The sequence below is a fragment of the Equus quagga genome, chromosome 7 (genome assembly GCF_021613505.1).
Source record: "Equus quagga isolate Etosha38 chromosome 7, UCLA_HA_Equagga_1.0, whole genome shotgun sequence".
NCBI lineage: Eukaryota > Metazoa > Chordata > Mammalia > Perissodactyla > Equidae > Equus > Equus quagga.
In genome coordinates, this window is record NC_060273.1 from 45,099,735 (window position 1) to 45,120,696 (window position 20,962).

The following is a 20,962-nucleotide window of genomic DNA, read 5'->3' on the forward strand; positions in this document are numbered from 1 at the left end:
AGGCATTCCATCTAGGGCCAAAATTCCCATTTTACCTGAGAATCCAAGTCTTCTCCTTTTAAGCAGAGATTGGCATCAAGAACATTGAGTCCCACCAGCAGACCGACGATCACCATCCCTTCTTCCTCCATCATTAATGCGTCTGGCTCATAAAACTCACTGAAAGAGATTGATAGGCCAGGGGAGCTGCTCAGAAATACCTTTATCACCCCTTCTCCCCCACCTGCCCTGCCTTTTCACCTCTCAGCTGATGGCCCGGCTTCCAACCTCACCAGGAGCCAGAAGCTCCCTCGTGTGAATCTCCTGTCTTTCATTTCCCTCTCTTGCTTCAAGTGCTGCTATTTCTTCTCTGGCCTCTCCTCTCTCCCTGTGGCTTAGTATGGGCTCCTCCCAACTCCTGTCTAAGGCGAACTCTTCCGTTTGGACCCTGGACCCTAGTCTTTCTCATCTCCTCTTGGCTCCTGTGTTCCTGACCATCACTCGGCCCCTCCCGTCCCCTGGCTCCTTCTGTGTTGCTGCGAACTACTGCTGTGTAGAAGTACACTCATATCAATAGGAAGCGGAACCGCACAGCCTCCACATCCAAGAATAAACCACATAACCCTGGCTGCTGTTACTTCCTTGTCTCCCAGTCACCTCAGCCGTTTGCAGCAGGGCTCCATCCTCTGTCTATCACTGCTTCTGATCACCAACGATTTGCTAATTTACCATTATGTGCGTGTGAGTGCGCGAGAACTTATTAAAGAATTAGCTCATTAGAACAAAATCTGTATTGTAAAGTTACTCAGTATAACTGCATTCAAAGTACAGAGTACATGAAATATTTGAAATCAGCATTTATCATGTAAAGATGTTTAACAATAAGCCATGACTTGAAAACATGAAAAATTCTGGATGATAGGCCATACCGTAAAAGACATTTTCTCTCTATTAGACAAGAGAACTGGCTCTAGAGAGATTCTTCCCTTATAAATTGTCATATTCTAGAGAAAATGCCTTTTATAATGATTATTTTTGCCTATATTGTTATAAATATCAAAAATGAACCAGTCATAAATTTCAGAGATGGCCAGTTAGTTTTTATTAAGAGATATAAAATTTTACAAACTGGATATGGAATCCTAAAATAGATAATACACATATATTCTCTTGCCCAAAGCAGGGTTTTATACTTTAAAATTGCCACTGTATCTAGTTCTAAAGTCATTTTTTTGGTTATTATCCGAGCTAATAACACCAGTGTGCTGAAACTTAATGGAGTAGCCAGTCAGGTCCCTAATCGTAGGCATTTTTGAAGAATTATCTTCAAGACGACTTTTCAAAATGAAAAGTAATATGACTCTTCATTCATAAATGACTTGCAGATATCAATTCTCAAAAAATGAAATGCTGCTGTTTTAAAACCAAGCCACAGAATATTTACGATTAGTAATAATTTGACTAACAGCTGTGTACATCACACACTCTTGTTTTAACTCAAAATCATCTACAGAAGTGTGTTCTAACTATTTACAAAGCAAAAGACAAGCAAAGACAGGTGACAAAATACCTTAAGAGATGTTTACTGTCTATCAGCACCTTCAGATAGTCTGCCAGTTTCTTTTGCATAAGAGCAAGATAAAGCCAAGCTCGGCCTCTTCCTGCAGCCGTCCTAGAATTCAAACAGAAGCAAACTGATGGTGTAACAACAAATAACAAAGAAAAAAACTCGATTTAGCCAAAGGGATACACAGGCTCACACACACGCAGGCTTGTGACTGCAGAGTGCGCTAAGAACAGCTGCTTTCGGAGTGGGAGGGGTGCCCCCGCCTGGGAAGGCTGAGAAAACAGCTCACTGCCTTCCTTTGGGTTGTTTCAATTCTGTATCATGCGCATGAGTTTCTTTTCCCCACAAAAAAAGGAAAAAAATCTTAAGCCACAAAAATCTGATTTCTGGAACAAATACAATTAGACAAAACTTTGCATATACTCATAAAATTTCACAGGGAGCCAGTATATATCAGATTAGATTTGTATAATGGATACACATTCTTTCAAAAGACTAATATACAGAACATAGTGCTTGTTAAAGTGTTGAAGTCTCACAAGATTTCTAAGGCATTAGCTCAAAAGTGTAATTTTATTTTTAATTGTGGTAAAATGCACATAAAATTTACCTTTTTAAGTGTACAGGTCAGTAGTGTTAAGTACATTTACATTGTCGTGCAACCGATCTCACAGGTCAATTTTGAAAAGGCCTGCTGTGAAAATTAGAAGTGAAAAAAAGAGCCAATCCTGACGGCCTAGTAGGTAAAGTCAGGCGCGCTGCACTGCGGCGGCCGGGGCCGCTCCCGTCGCCCAACCTCACCCTCGTCTGTTGGCAGCCTGCTGGAGCCGCAGCTCAGAGAAGAACTGGAAGGGCTTACAACTAGAATATACAGCTAGGTAGTGGAGCTTTGGGGAGGGGAAAAAAGCCTCCCAGCTGTAGACCCAACACTGTTTACGGAAAAAGACGGTTCTAGGCAGAGCAGTCACCTGCACCCTCCCGGACAGCCCGGAGGCACTGCCGCCTTATCGGCCTCAGAGGGAGCCCAGGGCTGCAGGCCTCGCTGGGCCCTGGGGGTTCCAGGGCCGGGTCCAGAAGGGTTAACCGCACTTCACCAAGGCTTTGGAACATGCCCCCTCCCCACAATAAATGATGTTACAGAGTAAAAAGGACACGAAATAAAGTAGGAAAAAGATATTTAATGTTGGCATGAGGTGAAACATGGACACTGACACGTGCAACTCGGTGGGAGTGTAAACTGGAAGAACTCTCCAGCAGGCAATTTTACATCTAGTAATATTCCTAAGGAAATAATTTTAGGATGCATGTTTGGGGGCGGTCACCACTGCACTGTCTGGATAATGAGAATTTGCAGACAACCACAAAACCTATGTGACCACTTCAAAAATGATGTCACGGATGAATATTTGATGTGGAAAGAGGCTTAAAATCTAATATTAAATGGAAAAAAGCCTACAAAACAGTATGTAGGGTTTAATAATCTTTTCCCTGTTCCGTCTCCCCATACATTAATACACTGTTCATAGTTTAGGTTCACTTCCAAAACATTTTTATACATGTGAAAACAAGTACAAATATAAATTCTTATTTTTCTGCCCCTTTTACAAAAAATTAACAAGTTATACATGCTGTTCTCCAACTTGTTTATTTCACCGAGTACGTATTCTTGATTATCTTTCTATATACAGGGAATTTCTCATTTGTTTTTTACAGCTTTAAAGTGTTTCATTATTGGACTGCATCATATTTTATTTAGCTGGCTGCTACCCAGGCTGTTTCTAATCTTCTGCTGTTACAAATAATGCTGCAATAGATAATTCTGTACATGTGTCATTTTCACGCGTTAGTCCTCTAGGGCAAAAGGACTAGAAGTGGGATTGCTGGGTCAGAGGGTAGAAGCATTGGTGATTTTGGTGCATCTGTCAAACCGCCCTTCACAAGGTGAGTGCAATATGATGCCATGGGGGAGTGAGAACAAAAATAGAATCTTACCTATTTGTCTATGCATTGAAAGGGAGCCAGAACAGGCACGGGACTCAGCCCCCGCCCCTTGACCACCAGGCCGGCACCTCCCCGCCCTGCCACTCCTGCAGCCCAGACAAACAGCCTTCCAACAGCACAGCTCCCGCCAGGAGCAGCCGACTCCCGCATGCGCACGGGGGACCCCTCTCCGGCCTTCCTGGGGCGGCGCAGTGAGCGCGCAACCCCGCCCCGCTGGACCTGCTGGGCAGGGGCAGGGACTGCCGCCCGGTGGGGGCCTGCGAGGGGGACACCACCAGGGGGAGGGAAGCGCAACGCCTCCGAGGGGACTGGAGACGCCGGGCAGCTCCCCTCCCCCGTCAAAGGCGCAGGACGACCCCTTTGGGGAGCAGCCAGAGAGACGCATGTCCTGTGCAGTGTCCCTGTGCTCAGCGTGAGCCCCAGAAAGCCTGAGGCTGTGGTGGGGCCGCTCCTCGGTTTCTGTTACGGAGAGCCGAGGAGTCTGGGGTAGCATCGAAAGATCTGGAAGGATACTGACCAAGATATTAATTGTAGGGATTCTTCCTGAGTAGTGGACTAATGGAAGCATTTTTTTGCTTGTTTTTTATTTTCTAATTAAAAATTGGGTAATAAGAATTAAAGATTATTTTTAATTTTCAAAGAAGAGAGAGAGAAGCCTCATCTCTAAGTGCTAATATGTGGGATGGGTATACCTCGTTGAAGAGGTATGTTCAATGACAAACCAGGACATGAAAACAATGAGAAATTTTGGGTGATAGGCCATATTGTAAAAGATATTTTTTATCTCACTTAGACAAGAGAATTAAACTCTAGCGAGATTCTCAGGATGCAAAATTCATCCTGTGACTTTCAAAATACCTTAGAGTAAACCATTCTCTTCCCCCAAAAAACACGGGTCATAACTTCCAAAATACTGTCGACATTTTAGAACCTTGGTTACTATTTAATGAAACAGTAAAAATACTGCAGCTCTTTATGGAGCAAAGCAGCAGGCTTCTCCCAGCTGGCTGGTGAAGCCGCTCCTCGCAAGGCGTCCAGAGAGGGAGCCACAGGTACTTCCCTTCCTGCGGACAGGGAGGGTTTTGCCGTTTAAGCTTGTCACTTGTTAAGCATCCACAGGGGTAATGAGGAAACAGAGGTAGTGGGCATAGGTGACAGTGAGCTCTGAGTTAGCATAACAAGACTTCAAAAATGCCTCCCGTGCATCATGGGAAAGCGGGAGGGACAGCCCTGCTCCACTCCAGTCAGAACACACTGGGAGGGGGCCTGCCCCGTGCCGAGTGGCTAAGTTCTCATGCTCTGCTTCGGCGGCCCAGGGTTTTGCTCGTTTGGATCCTGGGCACGGACATGGCACCGCTCATCAGGCCATGCTGCGGCGGCATCCTGCATGCCACAACTAGAAGGACCCACAACTAAAAATATACAACTATGTACTGGGGGACTTTGGGGAGAAAAAGGAAAAATAAAATCTTAAAAAAAAAAGAACACACTAGGACACTTGGTCTAGGAGCTGTACTCTTGCGGGCGTGAGCTAGTCAAAGGGGATGGGCATCCCTCCCCCAGAGAACACTGGAGAAATGTGGTGGGGCGGGGGGTGGCACCAGCTACTGAGAGCCACCAAGTGAAGATCTGAAAGGTTGTCATGAGCAGAAGAGGCCCAGAGGGCTGGGAGCCTAGGGGCAGGGACAGAAACTTCAGTCCCATCTTGAGAGGAATGCATGGGGCTCGGCAGCAATGGAGTGGAGTAGGATTTGGAGGGTCTCAGAGTCCAAGAGACCTGTGCCCTGTTCCTGGCTCCAGCCCTCCTTGCTGAGGTAAATCACTTCCCCACCCTCAAGTCTCAGTTCCCACACCTGCAGGTGGAGGCACCTACAGCTCTCTTACAGGCTTGTTGTGGAGGATTAAGGGAGATGATGAAATGTCCTTAGCACTGTGTCTAGCATGAGGCAGGCCCTTCGTAAATGGTGGTGACTATTATGTTCTGAAAATGCATGAAACAGAGGCTGCATAGCTGAGCCCGCTGTGGGAGACTGAGGTGGCTCTTTCTCATCAGCCCAGGGATCTCTAGGGCCCCTTCTAAATACCAAATTCTATAAGGACGCCTTGTTTGTGTTTTGTTCAGTTTTTGATTCTGAGCCTATGTACAGGGATCCCAAGGGTGAACCCAGACATGACAAAGGATTCGTTAGTCTCAGCCTATTCACAAATGCCCCTTGTCCAGGAATCTAAAATCTGGTCCACACTGTATGCAGAAAACTGTCCAGATTAGGCAAAGCAGTGATTCCAGGACAATGACTCCTTTTCCTCCTATAAATGCTCCTCGGGTGACGACAACACCTTTTCAAACTAGGTGATCTTGTGCGGCAAGCAGGAATCACTGCCCCCATTTTAAAGAAAACTGAGGCTCAGAGAGGGGCAAATCTTGCTCCAGATCATGTGAATTATGAGCAGCAGAGCTGGGACGAAAGTCTGAGTGTGGCTCACGCTATAGTTTGTTCTAAATTAGAAAATGTTTTATCAGCAAGGAATTGAGAAATTGGTGAGTACAAAGGAGTTTTGTGTTTTTTTTTGAGGAAGACTAGCCCTGAGCTAACTACTGCCAGTCCTCCTCTTTTTGCCAAGGAAGCCTGGCCCTGAGCTAACATCTGTGCCCATCTTGCTCTAATTTATATGTGGGATGCCTACCACAGCATGGCATGCCAAGCAGTGCCATGTCTGCACCCGGGATCCGAACCGGCGAACCCCAGGCCGCTGAGAAGCGGAACGTGCAAACTTAACCGCTGCTCCACCGGGCCGGCCCCACAAAGGAGTTTTTTTAAACATCAAATCAATATAACTACTACTCACTCACTTTAATTCTGGCAGATTTCTGACACTAGTGGCTATATCTGTTGCTTCTGGACAGAGTTTCTCCACCAGCTCCAAAGGACCAAAGAAAGATTTGTTTTGGCCAATAAAACTCTTCTTAACTAAAAGGGAAAACAGAAGCGTTATTCATAAGAACAGGTTGCAGAATGTGTTTGGGGCCCACAGTCTCCCCCAAAAGCCAAAAGCAGAGCTCCACCACTTAATCCTCTTGATTTAGTCTTGGGACCGGGAGAAGCCAAGTCACAGGTTAGCTCTCCCTTCCTCTGGCGACAGGGTTTCTCTGATATACCTACTATGCTCTTTCTCCAAGTAATTATCACCCATAAAATAAAAAACGTGCCTCAAATAATCACCTATGAAATCCTTCCCCTTTTCCCCTCCTACCTGATGCCCAAATCAAGGCTTGATTTCAAATCATAGCCACCACTCCTCATCTGAACTGCTGCAATAATCTCCTGATGGGTCTCCCTGCTCCTAATATTGTCACCGCCCCAACTTTACAATCTGTTTTCCACAACTGGAAGTTTTGTTAAAAGTGTAAGTCAGGTCAGTTATTCCCTTGCTTAATATCCTCCAAATACACTCAGAATCAAATCCAGCTCCTCACCTGACCTATAAAGGCCTACACCGTCCAGCTGTCCCACTTCCCTGACCTCAGCGCCTCCCTTTCAGGTACCTGGTGTCTTCCTCAAACCAAGGTTGGTCCCACTCAGGACCTTTGCACCTGTTTTTTTTTTTTGCTAGGAATGCTCTTGCCTCAGATCTTTTCCTGCCTGACTCTTTCTTCTCCTTTAGGTCTCAGCTCATATTTCACCTCCCCAGAAAGACCTTCCCCTCTCACGCTAGCTGAAAAGCTTCTTCCTTGATTCTCTATCATTTAACGCATTTTGCTTCCTGGAATTCGAAGCATTGTGTAATTATGTTTGTTTGTTTCTGAGTTTACCGTCTGCCTTCTCCTCTAGAACTGTGCTGTCCGAAGCACTCACTAGCCACACGTGCTACTGAGCACTTGAAAGGTAGCTAGTGCAACTGAGATGGGGAGTGTAAAACAAAGTGAATTTTTAAGCCTCAGTATAAAAAGAATGTAAAATATCTCATTAATAAGGCTTTTAATACTAATTATGTGTCAAAATACTATTTTGGATATACTGGGTTCGATAAAATATATTATTAAATTATTTCACCTGTTTATTACTTTTTCTAATGTGGCTACCGACACGTTAAACATCGCCCATGTGGCTTAGACGGCAAGTCCGTTGGACGGCGCCGCCCTGGAGGGTCGCCAGTTATGGGCAGGTCCCTCGTTTGTTTGTGTACAGCTGTTATCTAGCACTCGGAACAATGTCTGGCACTGAGGAATAAAGGCGAGCAAACAGCCAACCCCATTTGCGCGCCCGAGCGCCCCGCAGGCTCACCTTTCAGCCCGTGTTTGAGACAGTGCTCCATCACCACAAAGAACTGCTGCAAGGGGGCATGGTCCGCGTCCAGGCTGCGGCCCAGACTCAGGGCCGACTGCAGCAAGACCTTGATGCTGAGCTTCATCATGTGCACCAGGTTGGCCCGCTCCTCCATCATCTGGCACTTGGAAGCTGCGGGGCAGAGGCAGGAACAGCCGCGTGAGTGGACTCAGCGTAGTCCGGGGTGAGGAGGTGGACGCCGAGCAAGGGAGGGAGGCCGCGCCGGCGGAGCCAGGCGGGCCGCTCGCAGCGCGGACTTGCCGGCTGCCGGACCGCTGACGTTCGCAGTCGCTCGGCCCCCGATCCCCTGAGGTCTCGGCCGCACCTGGACGGCGGGGCCTGTGGTCAGGCTCCAGGGGCCCCTCTCGGGCAGCTGCGCGCGTTGCTAGGGCGACGGCCCTACCAAGGCTTGCTGCGATTGGCGTCTCGCACACCCGGTGTTCTGTTTTCGGCCAATGGAAGGGGGCAAATGCCGGGAAGCTCCGCCCAGACTAGAGGGCGGAGCGCCCCGCCCCCGCCATCCCTATTGGGCGAGTCGCGCTCGAGGCCACGCCCACGTCGGGGCAGCAGGCTGCCGGAGCTCGCTCTCGCGTGCCGCGCGGCCCCGGCGGGCCTCGCCGCTGCCTGTCCTTCGGCCACAGGTGGCGGGCAGTTACGAGTTCCACACCTGGTACGGAAGGCCGTTAGGATACGTGACCTCGGCCGCCTTCCGCGTCAGTTCCACTCGTCTTGTCGCCTGGAGAATACGCACGTCCGTCCGCGGTCAGACGATGCCGGCGCCCCGGAGACGAGCGGCGCAGGGCCGGGCGCGGCCGCCCAGGCGAGCGGCTGTCCGAGCTGTCGTGCCCTAGGATTTCTTCTGCGAACTGCCTGCTAAGTCTTGGAACTTTCCTGTTGGATTGTTTGCCTTTGTCTTGACATGTATATTCTGGAATATGAATCCTTTGTTTACCCGTTTTATTTCCTGGGCATTAATTAATATGGACGTACAAATATTAAAAGAGCATACAGTCGTCCCGCAGTGTCCGTGGGGGATTGCTTCCAGAACCCCCGCGGACACAAAATCCGCAGATGCTCAAGCCCCTCCTGTGAACCGCTGTGGTACACTGAACACAGGCGGCCCCCCAGCCCCCACATCCGCGGGTTTCACATCCGGGGATTGAACGAAGCCCGGATTTTGGGAAACCGGCAGATACGGAGGGCCGACAGCACATACATGTACACACATATACATAGCGAAATAGAAAATAATGATATCTTGACTATGAATTTATTATTATAAATTATAAAAGGTACTAAGTAAATATTATTGAGATTTGAGACTATCTGGGACTAAAACTTCTAAATTCAGTCAGCAAAACCCAAGAAGAGTGCAGCTGGGAAAGAAAGACCGGCCTAAACATTTCATCTTGGTTGTGGAGAGAGAAAAATGGGTTAATTAAAGCATTTGAATGGGGGTGGTATAATTATTTTTAAATTTGGAGAGAACCCTATGTATTATATTTATAAATTTGCAAACTCGAATGAAATCGATGATTGGCATTGGAAATAAAACTTGCAAAACCTCATCAAGAGGGAGAAAGCCTGAACAGGGTTTCTGGTTACTGGTCTCAGTAACAACAGAAGCAATTTGTAAATTCACCTTTAAAGAAGACACGGAGCCCAGGTCTATAAGCTAGAGGTCTGTGAATCGGAATACACACCCAGGAAGCCTTGCCCAGGGCGAGGCAGGCCCAGATGTTTTCAGAAAATCGATTTCCAGATCCGCAAGTTTCACAGACACTCTCTCCGCTCCACAGAGGACGGGCAGTTCACAACTCCCTCGGACCTTCGTCCGGACGCACGGGCCTGGGGTGCAGCAAGGCCACGCGGGGGGACAGAGCCTCCTTAGACGATGATCAAGTCGCCAAAGCTAGGAAGCGCTCCCGTCTCCCGCCGCTTTACTGCGCTTAGTTAAGGAGACTGGTCTGGGGAGGGGGCGGTTTCTAGCCCTCTGCTGGGTATCCTGAATTTAGAAAGTTAAACTCCCCCCACTCCCCGCAATATAAATATATGCAATTATTTTCAGCTAGTCTCAACACTCCTCCCTAGGATGTGCCATTAACTTGATGGAGCTTCCGTAAATTAAATGAGCCAAGACTGTAGTCCAAGTTTTTGATGGCAATGGATTTGAAGTACATGTAAACTAAGTCTTTTTGTCAAAAAATATTGTATTGGCAAAGGAGTAATGAAACAAGCGATATTTAGAAGTCTCCAACCATTTTGAGTGTTCTGGGTTAAACAAGATGACTAACTGAAATAATTACAAGTTATTATCATTTGATAAGTCTTGGTCAAGCCTTTTTGGGGAGCTTCCCAGAGGTTGAGGAATTAATAGGACTAGGTTGCATCCTTTTGCTAGTCAGGTGATTTTCAGCTGCTTTGAACAAAAATATAATTTTTGATATTAGATCGGTGTGATTTGGGGCATAGAACTTGGAGTTCAAAGACTTCAGCAATATTACTATAACAAAACTGTCCATTTCTATTTATTTATATGAACCAGGTTTCTCAGGGATCCCATCTATAAAAAACCAAAAAATAGGAATAAAATTGATGCTGAGTCCTATCACATTTTATCATAAATCATATATATTCACCTACGATTCAGCTCATTAAGAGAAGCAACTCCAAGAAAAATTTATGTATAATTATTTATAAAAATTATATTCCTTTTATCAACTTAGCACTACTAATGATTTTAATGGTAATTCATTTCAAAAGAAAAAATTTCTATACACTTAGAGCTTTAGTCACAAGAAAAATTTATTAGGGGCCGGCCCCGTGGCTGAGTGGTTAAGTTCGCCCTCTCCGCTGGGGCGGCCCAGGGTTCGGATCCTGGGTGCAGACATGGCACTGCTCGTCAGGTCACGTTGAGGTGGTGTCCCACATGCCACAGCTGGAAAGGACCCACAACTAAGATATACAACTATGTATGGGGGGGGTTGGGGAGATAAAGCAGAAAAAAAAAAAAGATTGGCAACGGTTGTTAGCTCAGGTGCCAATCTTTAAAAAAAAAAGAAAAATTTATTAAATTTTAATTTATTTACATATTTTTTGCTGAGACATGATAGGATGACCAATAAGAAATTTTAAAACATATGGGGTGGAATGGAAATTCAAGTTCAAGGAATAAAAGGGAAAAATGTAAAATTTTCAAATATTAAATAACGTTATTTATTTTTAAGATGGATAGTAGTGCTTATCAAATCATTAAGGTATTTATATACCACTTGCTACACTTAAAAGAATGATGTACGTTTTATTTTAACAAGTCAATATTTACAATAGACCAGAAAATGTATTCTAAACTTTAAAATTATGATGAAGAATTTTATATGTCAATTTTAAAAGTTGAAGATTCTTTTAGGGTGTCATATGAGCAAAACTGTGAAAACTAGTTTTTAGGAGATCAGAGCTGGGTGGCAGTGGCTCCCACCACTGTTTGTGGCAGTGTCCTGCGGCCACACCCTTGCTCCATTAGTCACCTATTCCCATGCATGCTCAATTTAGAGAGTTATGGAAAATTCGAGCTGGGAGGATCTTTATGCCAGTCCATCTCAATTTTACTAGCTTTACGGCCTTGGTCAAGCTATTCACATCTCTAACCTTCATTAATAATAGTTCAACACACAGAATGGCACAAAGTTGTACTCTTATCGAGTTGCCAAATAAATGGTCTGATCAGAGATCTTGACCTTGACTGTCACACAGTGCCGGACCTGGAACATGAATGAGTGAGGCTGTACGGGATGAGCTGGAGGGAGTACGCAGCGACTGCACGGGAGGAACCCTGCTGAGTGAAACCCTCTTGTGGGGGAATCTGGTCAACACTGCCAGGTCGGGGGTTTTCAGGAGAAGCCGGAGCTCTGCATTTTTATGTAAAAACTGCTAATTGGCTAAAAAATTAAAAAAAAATGCTTTTATAATGTACAGGATTAAAAAAATGCAACTACCAGCCACCAACAGCTCAAAGGGCTGCCAGTTTGTTGTAACCTTCGGTACAGAGAATAAGTACTGAGGAGGGGCAGGGGGCCGCACAGATTTTCTTGTTAGGTTCTGAATTATACAGAAGTGACTAGACTCTTTATAAACTTGAGTTTTAGTTTTGAGTAGCCCTCTGGTATCTTGAAAGATCTTATCATATAGTGTGGTGTTATCCTGTACTGACAAGGAAGAAAACCATTCTGACACTTTGCTAATTTTCAGGAACTTTCACTTATCATCTCAATGGCTGACTTAAGGAGCTCAGCAATGTGGAGTGGAAAAGTTATTGTGCTTCATTTTGGAAGGTGCTGCACCACTTGTGCAGGAGCGTTTTGACACATGGAAAATAAAATTTGCCATGGAAGAGAACAGAGAACGGCGTAATACATACACCACCTACCCCATGGCAAATAGATAGCTCAATAGTTAGAAAATTGCAGTGAGGGAGTCCCGACATGCGAGACGTTCATTCTGAACACGTTATCCATCCTTCAGGAGGAGGCCTCACTCTAGAAAGCAGGATGGAGAACCGAGTGTCTGTCCTGTGGTTTGTGTGAAACTGGTGACATGTGAGCACGTGCTCCATGCCCAGACAGTCTGAGAGATCCAGTAGGACTGGGGACAGGTTCTGGGAAGGAGGACTTCCTCTACATTGAATGTCCTTTTGTATGGCTTTGATTTCTTTGTTTACCATGTGCATTTATTTCTTAAAACAACAATAAGGGGCCGGCCCCATGGCCGAGTGGTTACGGTCCCACGCTCCGCTTCAGTGGCCCAGGGTTTCACCAGTTTGGATCCTGGGCGCGGACCTAGCACCGCTCATCAGGCCATGCTGAGGCAGCGTCCCACACAGCAGAGCTAGAAAGACCTACAACTAGGTACTGAGGGCTTTGGGGAGAAGAAACAACAACAACAACAGCAGATTGGCAACAGATGTTAGCCCAGGTGCCAATCTAAAACAACAACAAACCAAACCAGACAACCATAGAGAACGCAAACACTGTGGCATGCTGTGCTACCAGACCCCACACAGGATAACAAAAATAAGTATCAAAGCATTACACAACCTTCCACAGCATTTTCCTTAAACCTCTGTTACCAAACACATTTTACCTGGCGAGAGTGCTGCTCACCTTCCATCTCTGCCCCTCAGTGCTCCCTCTGAAAAGTCTCCCTCCTCACTGCTTGTGTAAGCACATAATGGAAGAGAGACGAAATGAGGCAGCCTGGGCCTGGCCCTGGCTGAAGTGGTGGCTGCTCCTTCTCCTAACCTGCTTTTCTGAAGCTTCTGCAGAACCTTTCCCACCCCGACCCCCACTCCTGTCCCACCTGCTGGCTTCAAATTCTGGTTACCTTTGGGGACTAGCCACACAGCTCATCCCAGCAGTTCTCGACATTTCAGCCCTTAGTAAGCCATGTTCACAATTTTTGCCAGATCTGAGTGGCAGTGAATTACTTAATATTTTCTTTAAATTGACTAATTAAAAAATCCATATGGTATATATTACGGCATTTTGCTTACAAAGTTATTTAAAGGCATCGAGGCGTTGAAGTGTTGTGACTAACTGCGTGGGCTCGAGGGGAATACTGTCTTGGTTCAAGTCCTAGCTCAGTTACTTCTAAGTAACTTGGTCAAGTTACTTCTCTTTAATTCAGTTTCCGTCTTTATAAGATGGGGATAATAACAAAACCTATCACATGGGGCCGGCTCACAAGTCAATCTCCTCTTCCCACAGTCCTAAGGGGTTACAACTTCCTGCAAGGAGGTAGTAATCTGGCTGGGTGGACAAGAGGCCCCTGCCCAGCTGCCTGCCTAATGTGCTGTGGCAGTGCCAGCCCTGGGGTAAGATGGCAGACACCTTGCCCTGCCCTGAGATTCAGAGGGCGTGACCTCAACTCTCCCTGGGCCAGGAGTAGTCATGGAGTAGGGTCAGGGAGGGGTGGGAAGAAGCCCCAGGGCAGTCTGAGTGGGCCATGCTGCCTGAGAACTTGTCCCAGGGGGGTAGCGGAAGGTGGAACCACACGAGCCCAGCTCCAAGGCCCTCACGCATGCTCCTTTGTTCCACTGAACTTCACTTACAAAACACAAATTCAAAGATAAAATTAGTAAGAATTTCAAGTGTGGAGTACTTCTGAGTGCCTGGCCCTGGGTGACCACACTGATCAAAGCCTGCATGAATTGCATACCATGAAGCCAGCCTTGCTGTCATCTAGGATTATTAGGAGGATGAAGTGAATCAATGTATGTACAGATCTAAGACTAATACCTGGCACCTAGTAAGTGCAGTATCAGTGTTGGCTATTACTTATAGCACTACTATAAATGGAAAACAAGTGATTTTCAACTGTGCATTTGTTCAACAAATGTTATTCTGTGTTAGGCACTTTTCTAGGCACTGGCACATTTTATTTATCAGTCAGCAGCTAACATTTATAATTTGCTTGCTGTGTGCCATGAAGTATCTAAGAGGTCTCCAGAAGACCCCATGCCTTCCCTCTCAGACTGACTTCCGTTGGTTGGGTCTACCTTCTAACACCCACTGACATGTGCAAAGGTGGTGAGCTGGTCGGAACCAGATTCCTGGGTTGAACAGGATTCCTCATTACCTCCTAGTCCTACTTTCCATTTCCAGAATCTCACAAGTCAGCTTTTAAACTTCTCTACTCATTAATCTTTCTTAACCACTGTAATTCTCACAATTCACTATTCTGGCCTCAGTGATGACTTCTACAGCAAATTTACCAGTGGATAGGAGGGAATCAAGAAACCTCAAAGGCACATAATCATGCTTCTTAGCGCTAGTCTTTAGTCAGCTCTACCCCACAGCACTATGAAGATACAACTGAATTTTTAATTTAATTTTAACATTTAAGCATCACATATGGGTAGTGCTACTGTATTGGTTAGCACAGCTCTAAATATCTGGCTTTATAGGGCTTTCTAAGCAACATTCAATATCATAATCAGTTAATGTTACCATTCTCCTTACTGACAGACTGAAACTCTATTCTTGAAAAGGACTGTAAGAGGTCATCGGGTGAAAACCGGGTGAAAGAATCCTATTTTACAGGCTGGAAAATGTGGTTGACTTGTCTACATCACAGAGCGAGTTGCTGGTACAGCTCGCCTGGAACCCGCACCTGCCGACTGCCGCCTTGGCGCTTCGACTCCGCGGGGGGTCGGGAGGCGCTAACACCCGGGGGTGTGAGCTGGGCTGGCATTTTGACCCTTAAAGCAACCAATACTGGATCATTTCCTATGTACTTTTAAAATGAACACTGACTACCGAAGCTTACACTAGTAAATTTCCTTAGTCTACAGCCCACCAATGGGAGTGAGGACGCTGTCTGGGGAACACAGAAGGGAGGGGTAGGTACGGCGCCGCCCCGATCTCAGGCCCCCCGCCCTCGCGTCTGTACCTCGGCCTGACTGCACAGCATGAAGAAAGGGACCGCGTCGTCGGGCCAGGCGACAGGCTGGTGAACAGCTCGTCTAACAGGCCGAGCCGGCTAACCGCCGTGGCCAGCCCCGGCCGCCGCGAACGGCCGCGGTCCCGCGGGTAGCACGCGCGCGCCCGGCGAGCCTACCTGCGCGCGCCACGCCGTCGGCGCCGCCGTCCGCGCCGCCCAGCCCCGCGGCCGCGCGCAGCGCGCTCCCGCAGCTCGCCGACAGGGTGCCGGTGGCCCTGCGCGCCAGGGTCAGGATGGGCGCGGACCAGCCGTCCGCCGCCGCTCGCGGCCTCGCCGCGCTCCGCAGCTCTCCCGGGCCGGGCAGCTGGCTCCGGTCTACGATCTCGAACTCTTCTCCCGGCTCCGGCCCCCGCTCCCGCCCCGCCGGGCAGCCGTCTTCCCCGTCGGCCATCTTGGCCGCGTCACGTGGCTCCGGCAGGCGGCGGACTCGGCGCGGGCGGGCGGGCGCGGGCGGGTGCTTTGGTTCCTTTGTCGCTCTTTTTTTGCCCCGTTGGCAACGTTCTTCCTCTTCCCAGCCCTGCTTGCCTTTCTTTCAACTTAAAGAGGTTCAGGAAAGTACAGTCCTAACATGAGAGGCACCCAAGCTTCCAGCAGGCGGGAGGACCGGTTTGCGCGGAGTTACTCTTGGGCGTTCTCCCTTGGAGTCGCGCGCGGGCCGCCGGGAGCACAGCCCCGGGCCACAGCCGTCGTTTTGACCCTGTTTCCTCTTTTTAACTTTCATTTCACATTTTACTTTTTCTACTTCGTCATTTTTCTGCAGTAGGCTTCAGAGCAAGCCCTAAAAGGGCCCGTAAGGAAAGTCTGGGACAGGCGAGTCAGGAAAGAAGGACTTTTTAAAATTAAATAAGGAAATGCGATGGCTTGGCAGGAAAGAGCACACTGGTGGACTGGGATTCCAAGGCCCAGTGTGAGATGGGATCTTGCTCTCAGGAGTACGTGCAGCCTTTAGCAATTGTGATGACTCTCTGTTATCCAACTGCACAGCTTGGGCAAGACGCCATCCACTTGTACAAAATCATTCAGTCGGTTTCCTCACTTGGAAAAGAAGGGACTTTGGCCAAATAGAAACTCACATTTCACTTTTTGTTTCCCAACCCAAAGTGGGTTCGCCTCCTGGTGAGTTAAAATCAGACTCTGGACCAGAAGTAGTTGTCCCACAAAGTAGAGCTTATTTGCAGCAAATAGGAGGGCACACGGACTCTTCCAAGTGATGGCATCCGGAGTTCCTCTTGTGCAGGCTCAGTTGGAAAACATGCTTCCACACCCACTGCAGGTGATGGCAATAAGGCCTAAGCTCCTCCTGGAGAGATCTTAGCATTAAAAATGAGGCAAAGGTCATAGGCCTAGCTCCCTTTGTTAGGGTTGGTCTGGTTGAAGGTGGTTGGTGATTGCATCTCTTAAACAGTTAAATATTCGAGAACCCAGTCTTGAGTTCCTTGGGACACTTAGTGACAATTTGACACTTTGTTTGCAAAGTGCAGGATGTGGGCCTCATCAAACTAGGAGAACTATTTTGTGTGACTCTCAGAGCATTTAAATTAAAAAGATTTTTAAGTTGTTGCAAATATTTAGACATCAACAGATGTCACACAAAAATCTGGATTTTGGCCCTCTCTTGAAACATTGGAAGCTTTGGCAAGTCAGAGTATATTTCCTGATGGCTGCCCCTTTAGAAGCCTGAGTTCTGGCATCTTAGGAGAGGGGTGGACTAACCCCTCTTTTTTTTTTTTTTTTGAGGAAGATTAGCCCTGAGCTAACTACTGCCAGTCCTCCTCTTTTTTGCTGAGGAAGCCTGGCCCTGAGCTAACATCCGTGCCCATCTTCCTCTATATGTGGGACGCCTACCACAGCATGGCGTGCCAAGTGGTGCCATGTCCGCACCTGGGATCTGAACTGCCGAACCCCAGGCGGCTGAGAAGCGGAACGTGGGAACTTAACTGCTGTGCCGCCAGGCCAGCCCCTAACCCGTCTTAACTAAAGGTCAGTTGTTTTCTTTTCTTTTTTTTTTGAGGAAGATTAGCTCTGAGCTAACATCCACCGCTAATCCTCCTCTTTTTGCTGAGGAAAAGTGGCCCTGAGCTAACATCTGTACCCATATTCCTCTATTTTATATGTGGGATGCCTGCCACAGCATGGTTTGATAAGCACTGTGTAGGTCCATACCTGGGTTCCGAACTTGTGAACCCTGGGCTGCCAAAACAAAGCACACAAACTTAACTACTATGCCCCCCACTTATTTTCTGTGGGGAGAGTAGGGTGGGGAGTGCCTGGGGAATTTGTGTGTCACAATGATTGAAAGGGTGCTAGTTGTCTTTACGGAGTGGGGTGGACAGGGGTGTTAGGTAATCTGGCATAACAAACAATTGTCCAGTATCCTTCAGGACTTCCCAATGCCACTGGCTGTTCGTGTAGGTGAAAAGCCTGGTTATAATGATCAGAGCCTGGAACCTAATTCCATTTGGCATGAAAACACTAACTCCTTTTTTTGTGTCATCTGCTGCAGTAACCCTCAAATCTCAGTGGCTTAACGTAACAAAAGTTTGTTTCTCGTCACGCTGCGCTAAGGGAGGTGCCATCACTGCCAGCAGAGTTTTGCATCAACACTAAAAGCCTCAACCCTGAAGTGACAAATTTCACTTACACACATTTTCATTGGCCAAAGCAAGTCACATGCCACCTCCAACTTCAAGGGACTTAGCAAGTCCAATCCTACTACTGTCTGGGAAAAGGAGAACTGGGGATATTGGTGAGCAGTATTATGACTACATAAGTGAACCCTGAGTTTTCCCAGAATACAATTAAATTGATTTGTTCAGAACCTGAGAGCTAGTAACCATTTCAAAAAATCACATCACCCATAGCAAGGCTGCTTTTGGTATTTAAGACATTAAGACACTGCCTGCTAGTTGTATTGGAATACTTGTTATAGATTTATTTCTCATTTTTATATTACAGTTGGGACGTTATATTAACTTTTTGAAGTTTTGCGTGTTGGTAGATTTATTATCTATGAATTTCATTTCAGAGTAGTAAACGGGGCATTGTAAAACATGCATTACTGAGCCAGCCCTGATGGCCTAGTGGTTAAAGTTCGGCATGCTCTGCTTGGGCGGCCCAGGTTCGGTTTCCAGGCACAGAACGACACCACTCGTCTGTCAGTAGTTGTGCTGTGGTGATGGCTCACACAGAAGAACTAGAAGGACTTCTAACTAGAATGCACAACTATGTACTGGGGCTTTGGGGAGGGGAAAAAAAGAGAGGGAGATTGGCAACAGATGTTAGCTCAGGGTGAACCTTCCCCAGAAAAAAAAAATCAATGAGACCTATATAACCATTCTAAATAAATTAAATAAATAAATAAATAAAATATGTATTCCTGACAGGGTAGGCAATTGAGTTTGCGCATAATTATCTTAATTCTCCTAGCAGCAAACATGGCAATTCTAAGTTCTTTCGGTTGTTACTTTATATGAGATCAGCTCTGGAGAAATCTTGGTAAGAGAGGTTTTGGTGAACAGGATGTGTGTGATTATTTGAAGTACAAATAGAAACATTTAGAAGACACACTAACGTATTTGTTATGTTGTTTTCTATAATTTTCCACATGCTTGAAATGTTCTATAGTAATTAAAAAGTCCCTCCCCCCCCAACATGTGGCCAGTCCTCACCCCCGCCCTCTGTGTGGTTCATCCCTGACCTTTTCTCCTCTCTGCTCAGACCTGTTTCTTATGCCTGGAGTTTCACCTGTCTGCTGCCTCCTGAGTATGATTCTGCCCTCTGCCCATTTTTTGTCTCTCCCAGTTTTCTTTCTAGCCTTTTGGAAGATTCTCATAACATTTCTTAGACCCCGTCTCTCAAATCTGGCCCTTTCCTTCTATTCCCCGTGCTGCCGCCCGCATGGACTCTCACTGGGTTTTGTAGTCACTCTCCAGGATGTCTCCGTGCATGCTGGGGCTTTGCTTCCTCCATTCTGTTCTAGACAGCTCAGCCCGAGGGCTTCCCAAGACCCAGGGCTGGTCCCTTCACCTTCCTGCTTACAGATCTCCCATGGCTTCCCCATCGCAGGAGGATTTGTCTTGCCCACGTGCTGCAGTTGCAGATTGCTCATTTTCTCCTTGGTGTGGACTAGAAACTGACTAATGCAGCACCCCAGGTTCAATGACTTGCCTGAGCCAGTGTCCAGAGATGGATCCTCATGGCTTCACTGGATTCTGAGTTGGCCCATCAGCTGAGAGCACCTGGGGCTGAACTAATTTTATCTCACGTGTACACATTTTTCATCTCGGTTGGCATTTTATAATCTAGGAGATCCTCACTATCTGGACATCATTGGTACCCTGGTGCCAGGAACAGCTAATTGAAGTCAAATCACTTTTCTGAACGATGCAATATGAAGCACCATCATTGGCTATGAAGTCTTCTGCCAAAAATGTTTGCCTACAAACAAATCAAGACTTTAGAGCAGCATTGTCCAATAGAACCCTCCGAGGTGACGGAAATGTTCTAGACATGCGTTGTCCTATAAGGTGACCATGAGCCACAGGTGGCCTCTGAGCACTTGCAACATAGCTCATGTGACTGAGAAATGAAATTTTTACTTTAATTAAATTAATTCAAATTAAAATAGCTCTCTGTGGCCAGTAACAACTGCATTGGACAACACAGCTTTAGATCTAACTTCGAGGTTACAGGAAATACAGGAAAGAAAGGAGGAAGTGAAGCAGCTCCTGCAGGAAACACTGAGACCCTCCCAGAGGGGCAGCACCCCTGGCACCTGGCCCGAGAGGCCACCCTAGGGAGGCCAGAACTGCCTGCTGGGACTGGATGTTAGATAATATTATGGAATTATTAATTTTGTTCAGTGTGATAATGGTTTGTGGGTATGTAGAAAAATGCCTTTGTTTTTTTGGGGCTGTGTTGGAATGATAAGTGGTAACATGGCATGATGTCTGTAAGGTACTTTAAAATACTTCAGCACAAGAAGATATTTGATGCAAATATGGCAAGAGCTTGACAGTTTTGAAATCTAGGTGATGAATATAGGAGAGTTGTTATATATTCTCCCTACTTTTCTGAATGTCTGATTTTTCACAATCATTAAAAAGATATATAAAAAAGTGCATCTGTGTGAAACAGGAGCTAATGTTTCATAAAGAGGGAAAAATCTCCATGAAACACTTGATTGAAATTTTATTTTGAATAATAACAAAAATTATGAACATAAATTTATTTTATCTTCTATTTAACAAAATTTAGAATGTCTTTGTAGCCACATGCTAGTTTTTAGAATGAATAAAGAATGAACAAGTGCTGATTTTTACACAATTTTTCTGAAAGGTTACATGATATCGAGATATAGCATCATTCATTTCACACCTGACTCATGGTTAAGTCAGAAAGAGTGTTCAAAAATATTTAGGCTTCATCTTTTTTCTCAAGGCTTCTTTAAATCTTTGATAGACAAAATCGTATCCTTTTTTCTGTGCCTGCATTTTCATTTTATTTGTGTCTCTTTGCATGTAGCTAGTACTGCAGTTAATTGGCCCAAAGTGGTGGAGGAATTAGCGCATTCACCATGCCCTCCATCCTTCTG

At 46.3% G+C, this 20,962-nt stretch overlaps 1 protein-coding gene across 2 annotated transcripts in view; it reads right to left on the reverse strand.

The window, feature by feature from the left end:
* RUFY1 (RUN and FYVE domain containing 1) overlaps positions 1 to 15,780 on the reverse strand; it is a 54,067-nt gene extending 38,287 nt beyond the window's left edge. The window contains exons 1-5 of one of the 2 annotated variants that reach the window (XM_046666631.1): positions 15,487 to 15,780; positions 7,831 to 8,004; positions 6,399 to 6,516; positions 1,550 to 1,651; positions 36 to 159 (exon numbers count right to left, since the gene is read on the reverse strand). In XM_046666631.1, coding sequence (XP_046522587.1) covers positions 36 to 159; positions 1,550 to 1,651; positions 6,399 to 6,516; positions 7,831 to 8,004; positions 15,487 to 15,760 — 792 coding nt within the window. In that variant the 5' untranslated portion in view covers positions 15,761 to 15,780. Of the gene's footprint in view, positions 1 to 35; positions 160 to 1,549; positions 1,652 to 6,398; positions 6,517 to 7,830; positions 8,005 to 15,318; positions 15,463 to 15,486 lie in introns of those variants that run through there. The other variant, XM_046666632.1, reaches the window with a different exon arrangement.
* Between the last annotated feature and the right edge of the window lie 5,182 nt (positions 15,781 to 20,962).